Source organism: Arachis hypogaea, chromosome 9 (assembly GCF_003086295.3).
Source record: "Arachis hypogaea cultivar Tifrunner chromosome 9, arahy.Tifrunner.gnm2.J5K5, whole genome shotgun sequence".
Taxonomy (NCBI): Eukaryota; Viridiplantae; Streptophyta; class Magnoliopsida; order Fabales; family Fabaceae; genus Arachis; species Arachis hypogaea.
This window is the reverse complement of record NC_092044.1, coordinates 5,936,466-5,952,750: the sequence shown is the minus strand read 5'-3', so window position 1 is coordinate 5,952,750 and position 16,285 is coordinate 5,936,466. Positions and strand designations below refer to the sequence as shown.

General features: G+C 35.8%; 1 protein-coding gene across 1 annotated transcript; it reads left to right on the top strand.

Moving 5' to 3' along the window:
* The first annotated feature begins 4,710 nt into the window (after positions 1-4,710).
* LOC140175032 (uncharacterized) lies at positions 4,711-9,549 on the top strand. Its single transcript, XM_072201928.1, has 3 exons — positions 4,711-6,702; positions 7,049-8,080; positions 8,968-9,549. The coding sequence occupies exons 1-3, from the start codon at positions 4,711-4,713 to the stop codon at positions 9,547-9,549; spliced, it is 3,606 nt and encodes a 1,201-aa protein (XP_072058029.1).
* The last annotated feature ends 6,736 nt before the right edge of the window (positions 9,550-16,285 follow it).

Here is a 16,285-nt window from a genome sequence, read left to right as displayed (position 1 = left end):
CTAGCTTGTTTTTGTACAAAGACAGCTCACAGTCACATACCAGCTACACTATATATCTATGAGTAATAAAGCTCAAAATTTAATATGCCACCAAAAATTCCAGAGTAAATTTTTTTCAGTTTCTTTTTTTTTTTTTTACTTCTCCTTTTTTCTGAAAGATTATATATACTTTGGACTTTTTAGAGATCACAACCTGCAATTCGTGGATTCAACTGTCCCTAGTATGTAACTTGACAGTCATTAATAGCACATTCACACACACCACCTACTAAAAAGTATTGGAAGAATTTCAAATATTTCTGTCAGTAGTGTTTTAACAATTTTAGTAGTTTCATATCGATTATAAAAAATATATAATATATATTAATTAAAATCAACTGTTAAAATTATTAAAATGTTAAAATTATTAAAATATTGGTGTTTTAGATATATTTAAAAAAATTTTAAAAAATATTTCTATAAAAAATTATGACGGGATCAAATAAAAAATGGTAAATATCTTGTTCTTTAATTTAAAAAAAAATAGAAACAAAACAAACTTAATAACTCGCATAATGCACGGATAAAGAGACATATGTATATAAATATATAAATAAATTTATAGTTATTCATAAGAAATATGCATTTATTTTAATTATTATTTTTTTTATTCAAGTGCGTGCTTTAATTAATAATTATTATATTTAAGATTTAACTTCGTAAATAATTAATCTAAACTTTTTAGCAATTATTTTCATATATCAAATCAGTTATAAAAAAATATAGAAATACTCAAAAAATAAATGACATAATTAGAATACATATAATAAAATACATACAACTTGTAATTCATATCTAATTCAAGTTACAAAATGAACATCTCTCATACTATCTAGAATAATCATACGAGTACTAGAGATAATAAACATCTTCTCAAAAGATTAAACTGATTTTGGAGTTCACCAAGGATTAAACTCTTGACCTTTCGGATCTAGCGCTCTAATACCATGTCATGATACCACTCATCCCAAAAGCTTCAGCTGATGGAAAAAAGTAACAATAATGGTTATATCTCTAATACTTCATAAATCTCCATTATACACATCGTACAAGTATTGCATTGGCTCCTCATACTTTCCCTAATTAGAAATAGAACAATAAATTTTGAAACACGTCAACATTTTTTTTTTAAATCTGCAAACACAAACAATTATATTTTTTATAACATTATAGAAAAAAAAATTGAAAGTTAAATAAAACTTATCTCTTTATGTTAATAAGTTTCGAAAGATTATTCAATATACAAAATTTATGGTGTAAGTTATGAAAGATTTCACTTATTTTACTTATTCGCCTTCTTTATCTTATGGTATGGTGTGGTCAAAGAAATGCAATTATATATCTTTGAAGCCTTGGTGAGGAATTGTGAAGAGATTGAGGAAGTTAGTGGGTTATACACTTGTACTAAATTGAGGTTAATGGACTTCATGATGCTGAATTACTGACAAGGGTATGTAGAAGAGGCGGCTTCCCTTGTTTCATGGCTTCAAATTAATCCTAGTTATATCTCAAAAGTTTAAACTAATCTAATATGTAGCTTTTAAGTAAGACTCTTTTTCTAAATTTGAATTATAGATTATAAACTATCCCACGATTTGTGTCAAAATACTAGCACAAATCTAAGAGAGAAAAACACCTATACTATAGAGTCAACTACACTGTACTATCAATCCTCAAAATAACAAAAGAGAGCATTTTCTACCTTTTAAGATTCAACTATTTTGCATTAAACTAACTCCTTTAACATTTGATATTAAGGCTTCATTTGAAAGAAAAATTAAGATAGAGAGATAAATACCGAAAGACAAAGACAGAAAAATAGAGATTGAATTAAGTTTTATATTAATTTTAGTGTAAAATTTATTGGACTGAATTATATCTCAATATCATATTTAGTTTAAGATAAATATGAAAATTAAAGAGTAGATTTAGAATTTAAAAAATTAAATAAAAATATTTTTAAAATAAAAAAATATAAAAGTTTCTATCTTAAAAATTTTACTTCCATGTATTGTATCCTTACTTTCTAAATATAATGAATAGATTGAAATTGTGTATTAGAACTAAAATTTTTTAATTCCAATATTTGATCATCAAACACAATATTTAATCAATCACCAAAAAAAAAACACAATATTTAATCCCAATCTCTCTCTTGGTCTCCCTAAAGATACAACCACAACTCGAGCATTTACACTCATCTATCTTGTTATTTCTTTTTCCAACTTCTTAGCTATGCTATCCTTTAAATCCACAAGAACTTGTTAGGGTGAGAAGGGAAAAATACCAGACGCCATGCCTTATCCAATACTAAGCTAATAATGATAGCCTTAGCCTTTAGAAGTGTTCTAGCATTTGTCACAACAGACTTATAGTAATCAAATACTAAGCTAATTTGTTCCTTTATTTCCAAATATTCCATATATATAACAACATATAGTATTGACACTATGCATATTTCTTTCCTATAATAATAATAATGATGAAGATGATGATGATTAACAGCATAGAATAATGAAAAATTGATCCAAAATAACAAAAAATCCAAAGACAAAATATGCTGCAAGTGAAGCCTAGACCTCAAACCAATAATTTTCTTCCAGAATGTTCACAAGTGTATAACAGTATAAGCCTCACTATGTAGTGTTAAGTGGTTATAACGATATATATACATATATTGCCAGGTTGAGAACCAAAGTCAAAGGAGTCAATGGCTCCTGTGGTTCACCTTTTTATAGCCCTATTAATTTTTGACTTACAAAATCCACCGTATATGCATGCATACGATGATGAGCTAACTCCAAACATCTAAATTGAAGGCTTCTGATATATATTAATATTATTGTCTCTTGTCTGATTGTTCTTCATATTGTTTTGTGAACAAATTGAATGTTTCCAAGTATGTACATACGTGGTAGAAGAAATTAAAGTGATGGGCGAAGTAATATGCATGTATATATTATGCACGAAAAATAGTAGTTAATAGGAAGATGAGTTCATGCTGGTACGTAGTGAGTAGTGATACAAACAAGAAAGTTGGCACAATATATAAACGGCGGAGCCAAATACGGTTTGAAAACTTTGAATAATAATTGCTAACAATGTACACACCACTACGTTCGATCTTACATATTGACAACCGAATGTCATTAATTTTCACATATATATGCAAGCATGCATCAGCATAACATGAAATGTACCATTTTTTTTTATACTACTAAGAAAAAAATCAGAACTTATTTTATACAGTAATTAATAAATATTAAACAAAATAAATTCTAACTAATTTTAACTGAATTTTCTTTGTTATCAAATATTTTCAATTTTTTAATTATTTTCCTCATAATCTAACTATTGGTAGCAAGAATGCCAAATGGGGTCAGAAGGAGTCGGGGGATACGTAGCGGCCGTGGTTGAGTTTGAAACAAAATTTTGGGGGCGAGATAAAAGATAATTGTTAAGATAGTTTTGATATGGATCATTTAAAATAAACTCGTCTAATATCATTTCTCTGATTTGGATAATATTGCCAAATTTAAAGCCGTTTTCCAAGGTCTCATTCCAAAGAATTAAGGTCAAACTCATCAGATGCAACTCTTTAAACTTTTGAAAGTTGTATCTCACTTTTTTCGTGATTCATTAAAGTAGAAGAACTATCTACAGATGTTGATATTGTAAAAATTATATGTTCTTCTTCTTGAATATTAGTCTTCTTCTTAAAAAATATATCAATTCTTTGATTTTTCGTGATTATTTTATATAAAAATTTGAATATATATCCTGTAAAATATGTAAAAAAGAAGTTAGAAAGACAAATATTAAAATTTATAATATTTATTGAATTTTTTTATTAATTTATACAAATACAATAATATCAGTACTGATATGGTCATCATACGAGTATTATAGCTCGGTCTCCTAACCGTTATCGGCAAGTATCATAACTCGTTATCATCCGTTATTACTCGGACTTGATGAGCTATAACTCGGTAACGTTAACATTTTTTATAACCGACGTCTCAAAACGGCACAATAAGAAACCGATGATTTATTGCCGAACGGAAAACTCTCCATAAAAAGGAGGAAAAAGCATCTCGTGGAGGGAGGTGATTATTGAATTCCGAATATTGATTTTCGAATACTGACTTAAGCATCGGAGTGCCTTTGCAGGTACTCTCCCCCTTTTTCCCATCATCTACACTCTTGCACAACAATAATAATAAGAAGCTCGGACTCAAAAGGACGGACGCTCGATATTCCAGTCTATAGTTCGACTGATCCCGAGGAGTGGAAGCCGACCCCTTTTTTCAGGCAAGATCAATTGGCGCCCACCGTGGGGCCCGAGAAATCATATTTTTTCTTTTGGTCCCGTCACTTCCATCTACACCTATGGCTGACGTACCGCCTCCTTCACTATCCGAACTCATGCGGATGGTAGCCGAGCTGCAACAAGCTAATCAACGAATGGCTGACGAGAACCAAATAATGGCTGCTCAAATTGCCGAACTAAATCATGCCCGGATCGAACACGACGATGCTCACCAGGCGGAAGACGAGGAGCATCAGTCCTAACCGACTCATGTTTCGGAGACCGCTCGACATGAGGAGCAACGGCCAGAAGACGAGAAAGAAGAGTCCGAGGACGCCGTAGGCCCCTTCACAGAAGAAGTAATGAACTTCGAACTGCCAAAGAGGTTCACTCTGCCGTTGACCCTCACGCCTTACGATGGACTCGGAGACCCGAGGAAGTTCATAAAGAAATTCCGATCAATAATGATCGTTAATGGTGCATCAGATACAGTTTTATGTCGATGTTTTCCGAATTATTTAGACGGTTCTGCACTTGATTGGTTGTGTGCTTTGCCTGCAGGTTCCATTTCACGCTTTCACCAATTGGCGAAGTTATTTGAAGAACATTTTGCCGGATCTGCAATTTACCTGCACGACTTCGATTACCTGAACACTATCAAGCAAGGACCAAACGAAAGCTTAAAAGACTATATGACTCGCTTCACCAAGGTCGCAATCAGCATACCAGATCTCCACCCCGAGGTCCATCTGCACGCGATTAAAAGCGGCCTCCGACCCGGGAAGTTCCAGGAGACGATCGCCGTAGCAAAGCCGAAGACTCTAGCAGAATTTAGAGAGAAAGCCAAAGGACAAATTGACATTGAGGAGCTCAGACAAGCTCAGAAGTCTGACAAGTCACACTTCCGCGAAGAAAATAAGAGCTCATCCATTAAGAAAAGTTTTAAGCTAACACCTCGATTCGATTCTTATACGCAGTTTAATACCAAGAGGGAAGACATAATCAAGGAAATCTTGAACTCCAAATTAATTAAGCCACCAAGGAAAGCAAGCACATACCAAGATACAAAGAACGTCGACAAATCAAAATACTGCACTTTCCACCAGAAACACGGCCACAATACCGATGATTGTGTGGTCGCCAAGGATCTTTTAGAACGACTAGCAAGGCAAGGACACCTTGATAAATACATTGGTGGTCACATCCAAAAGCGCGGCCCTAGTTCCACAACAAACGATGTCTTTGAACAACACCGTGGAAAAGAAAAGGCATCTTCAAGCCAATATGAACGACCGCGAGGTATAATCAATTGTATTTCAGGAGGATACGCAAGTGGAGGATACTCAAACTCGGCAAGGAAAAGATCGTTCAGAGCAATATGCTCGGTAGACAGACCGAAACAAGATATAACAAATGCTAATCCACAACCAGAAGTCACTTTCACACATGCCGACTTCAACTCCAATATACAAAATTTGGACGACCCTGTGGTAATCACCCTACAGTTAGGAGATCTATTAGTGAAGAAAGTCCTCTTAGATCCTGGAAACAGTGCCGATGTTCTGTTTTACTCCACATTTCAAAAGATGAAGCTCAGCGACAACATGCTACAATCCACAGGAGGAGACTTGGTCGGTTTCTCAGGAGAACGGGTTCCAATACTCGGGTCAGTGTGGTTACAAACCACACTGGGTGAGCAACCTCTTTCTAAAACTAATGATATTCAATATTTAGTAGTCGATTGTTTCAGTCCATATAACCTTATCCTTGGCCGACCTTTTTTAAACAAGTTCGGCGCCATTGTATCTACAGTTCATCTCTGCGTGAAGTTCCCATTGCAGGACCACCAGGTTGTCACAATCCACGGCGACCATAAAGAAGCGCGACAATGTTACAACATCAGCATGAAGTTCCAAAATTGCTCAAATCAACAAGTCAACAACGTCGGCCTAAACCAAAAGGAGCACACGCTAGCCGAACTGGACCCAAGAGCTGATTTCCTCGATCGCCCAAAATCCTCCGATGACCTACAAAAAGTGTATTTCAACAATGACTCTAATAAATTCACCTATGTTGGTACCTCACTCAATGTATCTGAGTTGCAGGCTATAACAACCTTCCTGCAAGAACACGCCGACCTTTTTGCATGGACACCATCAGACATGCCCGGAATAGATCCACATATCATCAGTCACAGGCTAGCAACAAACTCGTCAATTCGACCAGTGCAACAGAAGAAACGAAAACTCGGCGAAGAAAAAAAGAGAGCATCAATGGAAGAAACACGAAAGCTCATCAACGCCGAACTTATCAAAGAGATCAGATTCACCACCTGGCTAGCCAATGTGGTAATGGTAAGAAAACAAAACGGTAAGTGGCGCATGTGCGTCGACTTCACTGATTTAAATAAAGCATGCCCAAAAGATTCTTATCCTCTGCCATCCATAGATTCTTTAGTAGACAATGCGTCAGGCTACGCTACTTTAAGATTTATGGATGCATACTCCGGGTATAATCAGATAATGATGCACTCTTCTGATCAAAATAAAACAGCTTTTATCACTGATTTGGGTAACTATTGTTATAAAGTCATGCCATTTGGACTAAAGAACGCAGGTGCAACATACCAACGCCTTATGGATAGGATGTTCGCCAAACAAATCGGCAGAAATATCGAAGTCTATGTCGATGATATGGTAGCCAAAAACAAAAGTTGGAGAGAACCACATCAGCGACCTCACAGAAATATTCGGCCAGATCCGCCAGTACAACATGCGCCTCAAGCCCGAGAAATGTGCATTCGCAGTTCAAGGGGGTAAGTTTTTGGGTTTTTTGCTAACCCGCAGGGGAATAGAGGCAAATCCAGACAAATGCCGAGCAGTGCTGGACATGGCCAGCCCTAAAACAGTGAAAGAAGTTCAGCGTCTTACAGGACGACTCGCTGCACTTTCCAGATTTGTTCCTTGCCTTGCCTCAACTTCTATTCCTTTTTTCCAAACAATTAAAAAGAAAAATAAATTCGAATGGAACGGCGATTGTGAGAAAGCATTTTCAAAATTAAAAACAACACTCTCACAGCCGCCGATTTTACAAAAACCCCTACAGGGGGAAGATTTATTTTTATATCTATCAGTTACTGATTGGGCGATAAGCTCAGCCCTTGTTACAGAGAGAAGCAACGTTCAACATCCGGTATACTTTGTCAGCAAGACCCTCCAACATGCCGAACTCAACTATCAAAGGATTGAGAAGCTCGCACTAGCGCTGATATTCTCGGCACGGCGCCTCCGACCTTACTTCCAGAGTCACGTTATCCACGTCAGAACCAACCAGCCACTAAGACAGGTGTTACACAAACCAGAACTTGCAGGCCGACTCATAAAATGGGCCGTCAAACTATCCGAATTCGACATCAGATACCAATCCCGAGGACCGATCAAGTCCCAATTCCTGGCGGATTTCATCGCCGAGCTTACAATCCCATCTGAAGATGATCATGCAAAACAGTGGATCCTATATGTGGACGGTTCTTCAAATAACGGAGGATGTGGTGCAGGAATTCGCCTGGAGGCCGACGATGGACTCGTATTGGAACACTCAATACACTTCGGCTTCAAAGCAAGCAACAACCAATCCGAGTATGAAGCACTCCTCGCCGGAATCCGACTCTGTTTAGATCTTCAAATCTCCACAATCAAGGTATACTGTGATTCGTTGTTAGTCGTGCAGCAGGTAAACGACCTTTTTCAAGTAAAAGATCCCCTACTCTCTAAATATTTGTTATTAGTAAAAAAGTTAACAAAAAAATTTTCCAAGTTTGAAATAGAACATATACCACATGAACAAAACCAAAGAGCGGATATCCTATCTAAGCTCGGAAGTACACAGTCCGAGCTATCCACACTACAACAGTTCACAATAACATCACCCACTGTTACTCTGACAAATGTATTGAGTGTTTCACAGACAACAGATTGGAGGAACGACTTTATACAATATTTACAAACAGACAATATACCGGAAGGGGTCGAGAACGATAAAAGGTTCCGACGGCAAGCATCTTTCTTCACATTACTCAACGGAACATTATATCGATGAGGTTATACTCGGCCTCTACTCAAATGTCTCAACAAGTCAGAAGCCGACATAGCTTTGGCAGAAGCGCATGAAGGAATCTGTGGCACCCATACGGGAGCTCGGAGTTTAGCATCCAAGATCCTCAGAGCCGGATTCTTCTGGCCGACTATGAAATAGGATAGCCAAAAAAAATCAGGTCATGCAACAACTGCCAACGGCACGCACCACTAATACACATACCTGCCGAGGAATTACATCATTCCGACATCAGCTGGCCATTTAACCAATGGGGGTTAGATATACTCGGCCCATTCCCTACGGCACCAGGCCAGGTAAAATTTCTTATTGTCGGCATTGATTATTTCTCCAAATGGGTGGAAGCCCAACCTTTAGCAAAAATAACATCACAACAAATGATTTCATTCGTCTGGAAAAATATTATTTGCCATTTCGGCATACCTCAACATATCACAGCTGACAACGGACGCCAGTTCGCCGATCAGAAATTTCAAACCTTTTTGCAGAATCTCAAAATAAAGCAGCATTTCGCCTCTGTTGAACATCCTCAAACAAACGGACTAGCTGAGGCTGCAAACAAGGTCATCCTTCATGCACTAAAGAAAAAGCTAGATGACGCGAAGGGACTCTGGGCCGAACTAATACCTGAAGTCCTTTGGGGGTACAACACCACCCCTCAAACCTCAACAAAGGAAACCCCATTCAGACTGGTGTATGGATCGGAGGCCATGATTCCCTTGGAGATCTCCCAGGAATCCATTAGAACTCACATAAACAACCAAGATGAAGCTCGGAGAACCGAGCTTGACATCATTGAAGAAGTAAGGAACATCACCACCTTGAGACAACGCGCAACACAGCAAGCAATCGCCCGACAGTACAACAAGTCGGTTAAAAGCAGAGCATTTGTGAAAGGGGACTTAGTCCTCCGGAAAACCAAAGCTACTCGGAAACCACCCTCGCATGGGAAGCTCGCCGCCAACTGGGAAGGTCCATACCGAATATCAGAAGTACTCGGCAACGGGGCATACATACTTGAATTAATCGATGGACAAGTATTACCCAATACTTGGAATGTTTCATCATTAAAGAAGTTCTACAGTTAAATCAAGGATAGGCTGGTACTCTTTTTCCTACTACCAAGTTTTTGTCCCAAAGGATTTTTGCTTGGAGAGGTTTTAACGAGGCCAGCCTACCTGAGAGTTTGTATTCAAACAATTAGAATCTTACTACCAGCATCATCTATTTACAATCAAATTATGCAATTTCTACCTCTTATCACTATCATTTCTCAAAATAACTCAATAAATAGCAATGTTCGGCTATATATGCAACCTGCCATTACTCGGCAGTACACTCAAACCAGAATAATGGACCCATCAAAATCATTCCGGTCAATACAATGCTTTGCCACAAAAAAGCACTAACCCCCAATAAAGATTCAGATAATCCAAAAGCAAACTATCAATATTCTCTCAAACAATTATCAACAATAGACTAATATTCAAAATATCCACCAAAATACAAAACAAAACAACAAACTAAACATTTTCTGCTTGATCTTCAACATCACCATCGTCTTCAACTATCTTGCCATCACGCACAACTTTCCCCGGATCCATGCTAGACAGGTCAGCTTCCGGTGCCAAAAATTTTGCTTGTAACAGCGCCTTTTCAAATCCCTCAACAATAGAATCCAGAATTTCATCAGACTTTTTCTTCTGCACATCCTTCAATTCAGCAGTTACCTCAATAAGACGAGATTGCACGCTCGCCAAATCACTCTCCTTCTTCTTCAGATCTTCCACGTCCCGAGCATAATTGTTTTTCGTCTCCTTCAATAACTTCTCAACCTCAGTGAGCCGTACCTGAAGCTCGGCAGCAACACTTTTACTTTTCACTAACTCTTCATTCAGAACGGAAACCTCCCCTCTATCAGCAGAAACTTTCTTACATTTCAACTCTTGACTGCGACCAAGACTGGCAAGACGAAGACCAACAACCTACACCAAAGAATACAAAAAACTTGTAAAAATTTCGAAAAAACACCAAGGAGGTCAGAACAGTTAGCGCGTTACCTGCATATACTGACAAATCGCCATGTCTCCAACCTCTTTCGCAAGCGAAACATCGGCTGACGACTGGCAATACTCATCCACTACAGCTATATAAGGATATTCTCTACCCCATACAGAAAACCCCTCACTTTGTTCAGAAATTTCGTGAAGCCTCTTTTGATTACCCATAAAAGCTTGTATCTCCTCCACAGGAACCCCAAACGACTTCTCCTCGGAGTCACCAGACAGGTCAACAACATCGGATTTCCTCTTCCTTTTAACAATAACCTTCCTCCGACCTTGCCGAGGCTGAGCAACCTCACCAGTCCCAACAATTTTCTCAACATTAGAAGATGATACTTCTTTCTCCAAATTCTTATTCTTGAAACGCATCCTCAAAGACGCAGCTGAAACCCCAGGATATTTACCACCTACAAAAATAAGGAAAATCAGATATCTGAAAAGAAATAGCAACTACATCACAACCAACCCTACCACTCACCTAAATACTTTATAACAGCATCCTTATCTTCTTCCCACTTCAGAAGCTCATACATTGAAATTAGGTCTCCTCGACCAATGTTCTCAACAAGAAACTCAATCAAACAAGAATTTCTCGGAGAAATAACATCGGGTCCGAGTATATTCTGAGGTTCCGAGCACCAATATAATGGGAACTTCTCAGCCAAATTTTCATCTACGAAAAATGGAAAATCCTTTTCCAACCCCCTAACCTTAAAGTACATCTCCTTGAAATCTTTGAAAGAAGACTTATACAACCTGAAAATGCAAAACCCATGGGTGCTGTTGAAATTTATCCAACCCCCCTTCCACACCCCTTTGGCTTGAAATAGTGAGAAGAACAGGTCGACAGAAGGTACCTGCTCCAGAAATTCCATTAGAATTTCAAAAGAACGCAAAAACGCCCACCCATTTGGATGAAGCTGCGATGGAGCACAATTCAACTGTTTAAAGACCTGACACTCAAAGTCTGTAAAGGGTAACTTCACTCTCAGTTCCTCCAGAACACAACTATGCATGTAGAAAAATTCAAAACCGATCCCACGGTGATAAACCCTATCATCTGCACTACATGGCAGCAACTCAACCCCAACTCCAGAACCAGGTCTCACCAACCTACTCACATCAACCTGACTCACGGCAACCTCATCACAAAACAATGACACCCGAGACCTTACATCATCCCCAACCCAGTCATAAGACCAATCTACCTTATCTTTCTTCTCCTTCTCAAACCCCATCAAGAAAAACACAATAAAGCAAACATGCAACAGCAAACAGAAAGAAGGAGAAGGAAGAAAATCACAAAAACACAGACATAACCGTACCTCTCTGGCTCATTCTTCACAGAGAAGGAGAAAATCAGAATGCCTAAGTTCCAATCAGTAAACAAAATAAAAACGTTTCAAAATATCACCATTACATCAATCACACGAAAAGGCAAATGAAACATTGGAAACTACCAAAACATTAATGAACCACCCACTCATTCTCTCTCCTCAACAAAAAACAGGCACATTGTCCAACGTGGCAGAACCAAAGTCCCTTTAATGAAGTACGTTGAACTGGGGGCCCACTCAGGAATCCATTCAACCGAGTTATAACTCATCACAAAAGCTCAACCTGCTTCATTAAAAAACTTTCCTCGGTTTAAGCTTGGGGGCTGTGATATGGTCATCATACGAGTATTATAGCTCGGTCTCCTAACCGTTATCGGCAAGTATCATAACTCGTTATCATCCGTTATTACTCGGACTTGATGAGCTATAACTCGGTAACGTTAACATTTTTTATAACCGACGTCTCAAAACGGCACAATAAGAAACCGATGATTTATTGCCGAACGGAAAACTCTCCATAAAAAGGAGGAAAAAGCATCTCGTGGAGGGAGGTGATTATTGAATTCCGAATATTGATTTCCGAATACTGACTTAAGCATCGGAGTGCCTTTGCAGGTACTCTCCCCCTTTTTCCCATCATCTACACTCTTGCACAACAATAATCATAAGAAGCTCGGACTCAAAAGGACGGACGCTCGATATTCCAGTCTATAGTTCGACTAATCCCGAGGAGTGGAAGCCGACCCCTTTTTTTAGGCAAGATCAAGTACTTATTGAATATTATAATATTTTTTATCATATAAAAATTAAATTAAATAAATAATAAATATAAAATAATATTAAATTACATAAATAAAAAATACCTAACTTTTTATATTTAAACTCAAATGTAGAGAGAGTGTTACTTATTGAATAGAGAGTTGCGAAATACGAATACACTCAGTCCAAATTCAACATGTTTTAAATATTTAAAATTAAAAATTATTGTGTAATAAAAGTAAAAGATGAAGATTAAAATTTGATATTTTAAATTATAATAAAGTATTTAAACTAATAAAACTATTTTTTATTTTTTTAAAAAATATTATTAATTTTTTTAACAAAAATTTGAGAAATCATAGTTTTCTTATTTCAACTAAGCTCCGCTCCTGTAGGGTTGGAAGCAGAATTTGTATTTACGGTATCCAATACGTTTCAACATAATGCAATTCGACCTCCAGAGCAGATAAGGTCGAATTCAACTGTCCAGCAAATTCTATTCAATTTGAGCACAATTTTTTGTCTTTTACATAGATATTTCGTGCTACCAGCAATTTAATTTACTAGTTATACATAAAAGATAGATTTGATATTATAAAATATAAAATAACTAAATATTTAGTTTGAATAAAAATAAATTTATTTTGCGAGTTAGGTTGGATAGAGTCAAATTAAGAGATTTAAAATTTAATAGAATTTTTAGTTGAAGAGTTTAAACTTGCGAGCGATTAGGATATATAAAGTATAAACTATCCTATTCTATCTATTGTTATCTTTTATGAATAAATCTATGTCTTTCATCATATATTTTTTTACGGATGTATAGTTATATATATTTTTTTGGATAATTGAATATTCAATTATATTATATATACACAAAAATAATTATTAAATTAATAATTAATATAAAATATATGTACAAAATATACATTAAAAATAAGACTGAATTTTTATAGTGATCTTTAAGATTGACGTCGTGTACCAAAATCATCCTTAAGATTTCAATTGCACCAATTACTTCCCTGAGATTAGAAAAATTGCATCATATTAGTCCCTAACCTGTTTTTCGATCTGTTAACAATGCGTTGACGTGGCTTGATGACATGGACCTTTGTGGTGACACGTGTCACCTCATGATTTAGCCACGTGTAACGGTATAATGACGTGTCGGTCAACGACACATGGCATGCTGACGTGGATAGTTATGCCACGTGTCACAGTGCTATTTTGCCAAGTGTTAGCTTATGTCATGTGTCACAATGCTATTTGTCCACGTGTCATCCACTATGTCATCGTTATATATGCATTAAATCGGTCCTTACTTTGCATTAAATGACTCATTTTAGTCCTTGAAATTGGATGTCGTGCACTAAATTAGTCACTTCATCAGTTTTTTCTCATTTTTTTATAAATTTAAAATTCTCGTTATATATTTGAACACTAATTTTAATTTTATCTTTACTTAAGTTATTTAAATACAAGTGTTTTTATAAAATATTTTTAAAATTTTAGTTTTAATTGTACAATTTTTTTCTATAATATTTTATTAAAGAATTATGTGAGATATTGATATTGATTCAATAAAGAGTGTAAGTTAAGAGTATAATAATATCCCTTAATACAATTTTTGTATATTTAACTTTTTAATAAATATTTTAAGAATACTTGATAAGGCACTTGTTAACTAATATAAATTTATTATTCCCATCCATTTTTCGATTTCCCGTGTAATTAACTTCTCACTAAATTAATAAGATAGATTTATATTGTTGATTATAATAATTCATTTTATCTATAACTTAGCTAGGTGACTTTTTTATATATTACACTATTAATCAATATAAGTACTTATTGTAACCATGACTTGAACAGTATTAAAACAGATACAAATAAACACAAGAGGTAATAATAAAGTTTTGATTTTAATTAACATGTGCTCTAATGATACAAGTTAAAATTATTAATTAAAAAATTTATCATAAAAAATTTGTATAATAAAAAATATAATTAAAATTAGTGTATAAAAAATATTTAGAATTTGAAATTTATAAAAAAATGAGAAAAAATTGATGAAGAGACTAATTTGGTGCACGATATTCAATTTCAGGGATTAAAATGAGTTATTTGATGCAAAGTAACCAACCTTAGAATGAAAGCCCTTCATTTTTTGGGGTTTTCCAAGGATCGAACTCTTGACCTTTCGGACATAGAGCTTTGATACCATATCATAAAACCACTCATCCCAAAAGCTTAAGCTGATAGGAGAAGGTAACATTAATGGTTATATCTCTAACACCGATTTGGTGCATATGTAATGATAACATAGTGGATGACACGTGGACAAATAACATTGTGACACGTGGCATAATCTGACACGTGGCAAAATAGCATTGTGACACGTGGCACAACCATTTACACCAACATGCCACGTGTCGTTGATTGACATATTATCGTACCGTTACACGTGGCCAAACCATGAGGTGACACATATCACCAAATATTCACGTTAGTGTATCGTTAACGAAAAACAGGTTAGAAACTAATATGGTACAATTTTTCCAATCTCAAGAACGTAATTGGTGCAATTGAAATTTTAGAGACGATTTTGGTACACGACGTCAATCTTAGAGACCACTATAAAAATGTAATCTTAAAAGTAAATTAAACAACATATATATTTATTAAAATTCTGAAAATCAAACTAGTGATCAAATTAATAGAATTAAAAATTCAAATGTTTAAACGTTCAACTGACGTTTAATCGAAGTTGATTAATTAATCGATTGTTTAACCGATATTTCAATTTTTTTATTAATTCATTATTGACCGGGTTTATCCTGAATCAATTTGGTTCGGTAAACGACTCTTGATCCAATTTTTAAAATATTAGTATTTATACATAAATATATAGTAGTTAATCTTTTGTGCATGAATGTAATACTTTTGGAGTATTTATAAATATTTATACTTATATTTTAATTATTAAAAATCCAAGAACCTTTCAGATTACTGCAATAGGGCAGATTAAATTGCCTAAAACTCAAATCCGCTTCTCTTAAATAACTTCTCTCTAATCCACGAATATTGTGACTGATAAACACATTAGAAAATTGGATTGGGAGACGAAATAGCTCAAATGGAAGATATTACAGGTACAAGACATCAAAACCAAAGGTTATGTGGTGCGCCATAATTAAGCGGATATGCACAACAGAACCCAGAACCTGCATGCAGGGGATTCCGCACACCATTCCGTCACGGTATCAGCGGGTGCTGCTGAAATTCGTCACATCCCTCTTTATAATGGGTTACATCCAGATTCCAGACACAGTTTTCAACTTTTCATGCATCCCAACATGAGTTAGGGTAGTATAGGAAATGATCAGGTGTTCCCCTGACAAAAAACGAAACACCTTGTTCATGGTACAATTAGGTTGTCTAGATTTTTTTGTCGTGTAGTGAGTCATGAAATGGCGAAAATGACCCTTATTATATGAATGTTTTGACGTAAATATTCGCTAAAGTAAACAATAATTTGTAAATTCTTGGCTTAACAGTGAAACAGCGAAGAATTCAGCTGTAAGCTAGCAGATTTTTTGCAGGAGTTTTTGCAGCATTCATCATATCCATGGTTTGTGACTCTGTATAAAATGCACCTCCAAGTA

Coding starts and splice junctions, on each gene's coding strand:
- LOC140175032 (XM_072201928.1), top strand. CDS start 4,711: ATGAACTTCGAACTGCCAAAGAGGTTCACTCTGCCGTTGACCCTCACG. Junction 6,703..7,048: donor GGCTAGCCAATGTGGTAATG/GTAAGAAAACAA, acceptor ATGATATGGTAG/CCAAAAACAAAAGTTGGAGA. Junction 8,081..8,967: donor CGTTGTTAGTCGTGCAGCAG/GTAAACGACCTT, acceptor AAAATAAAGCAG/CATTTCGCCTCTGTTGAACA.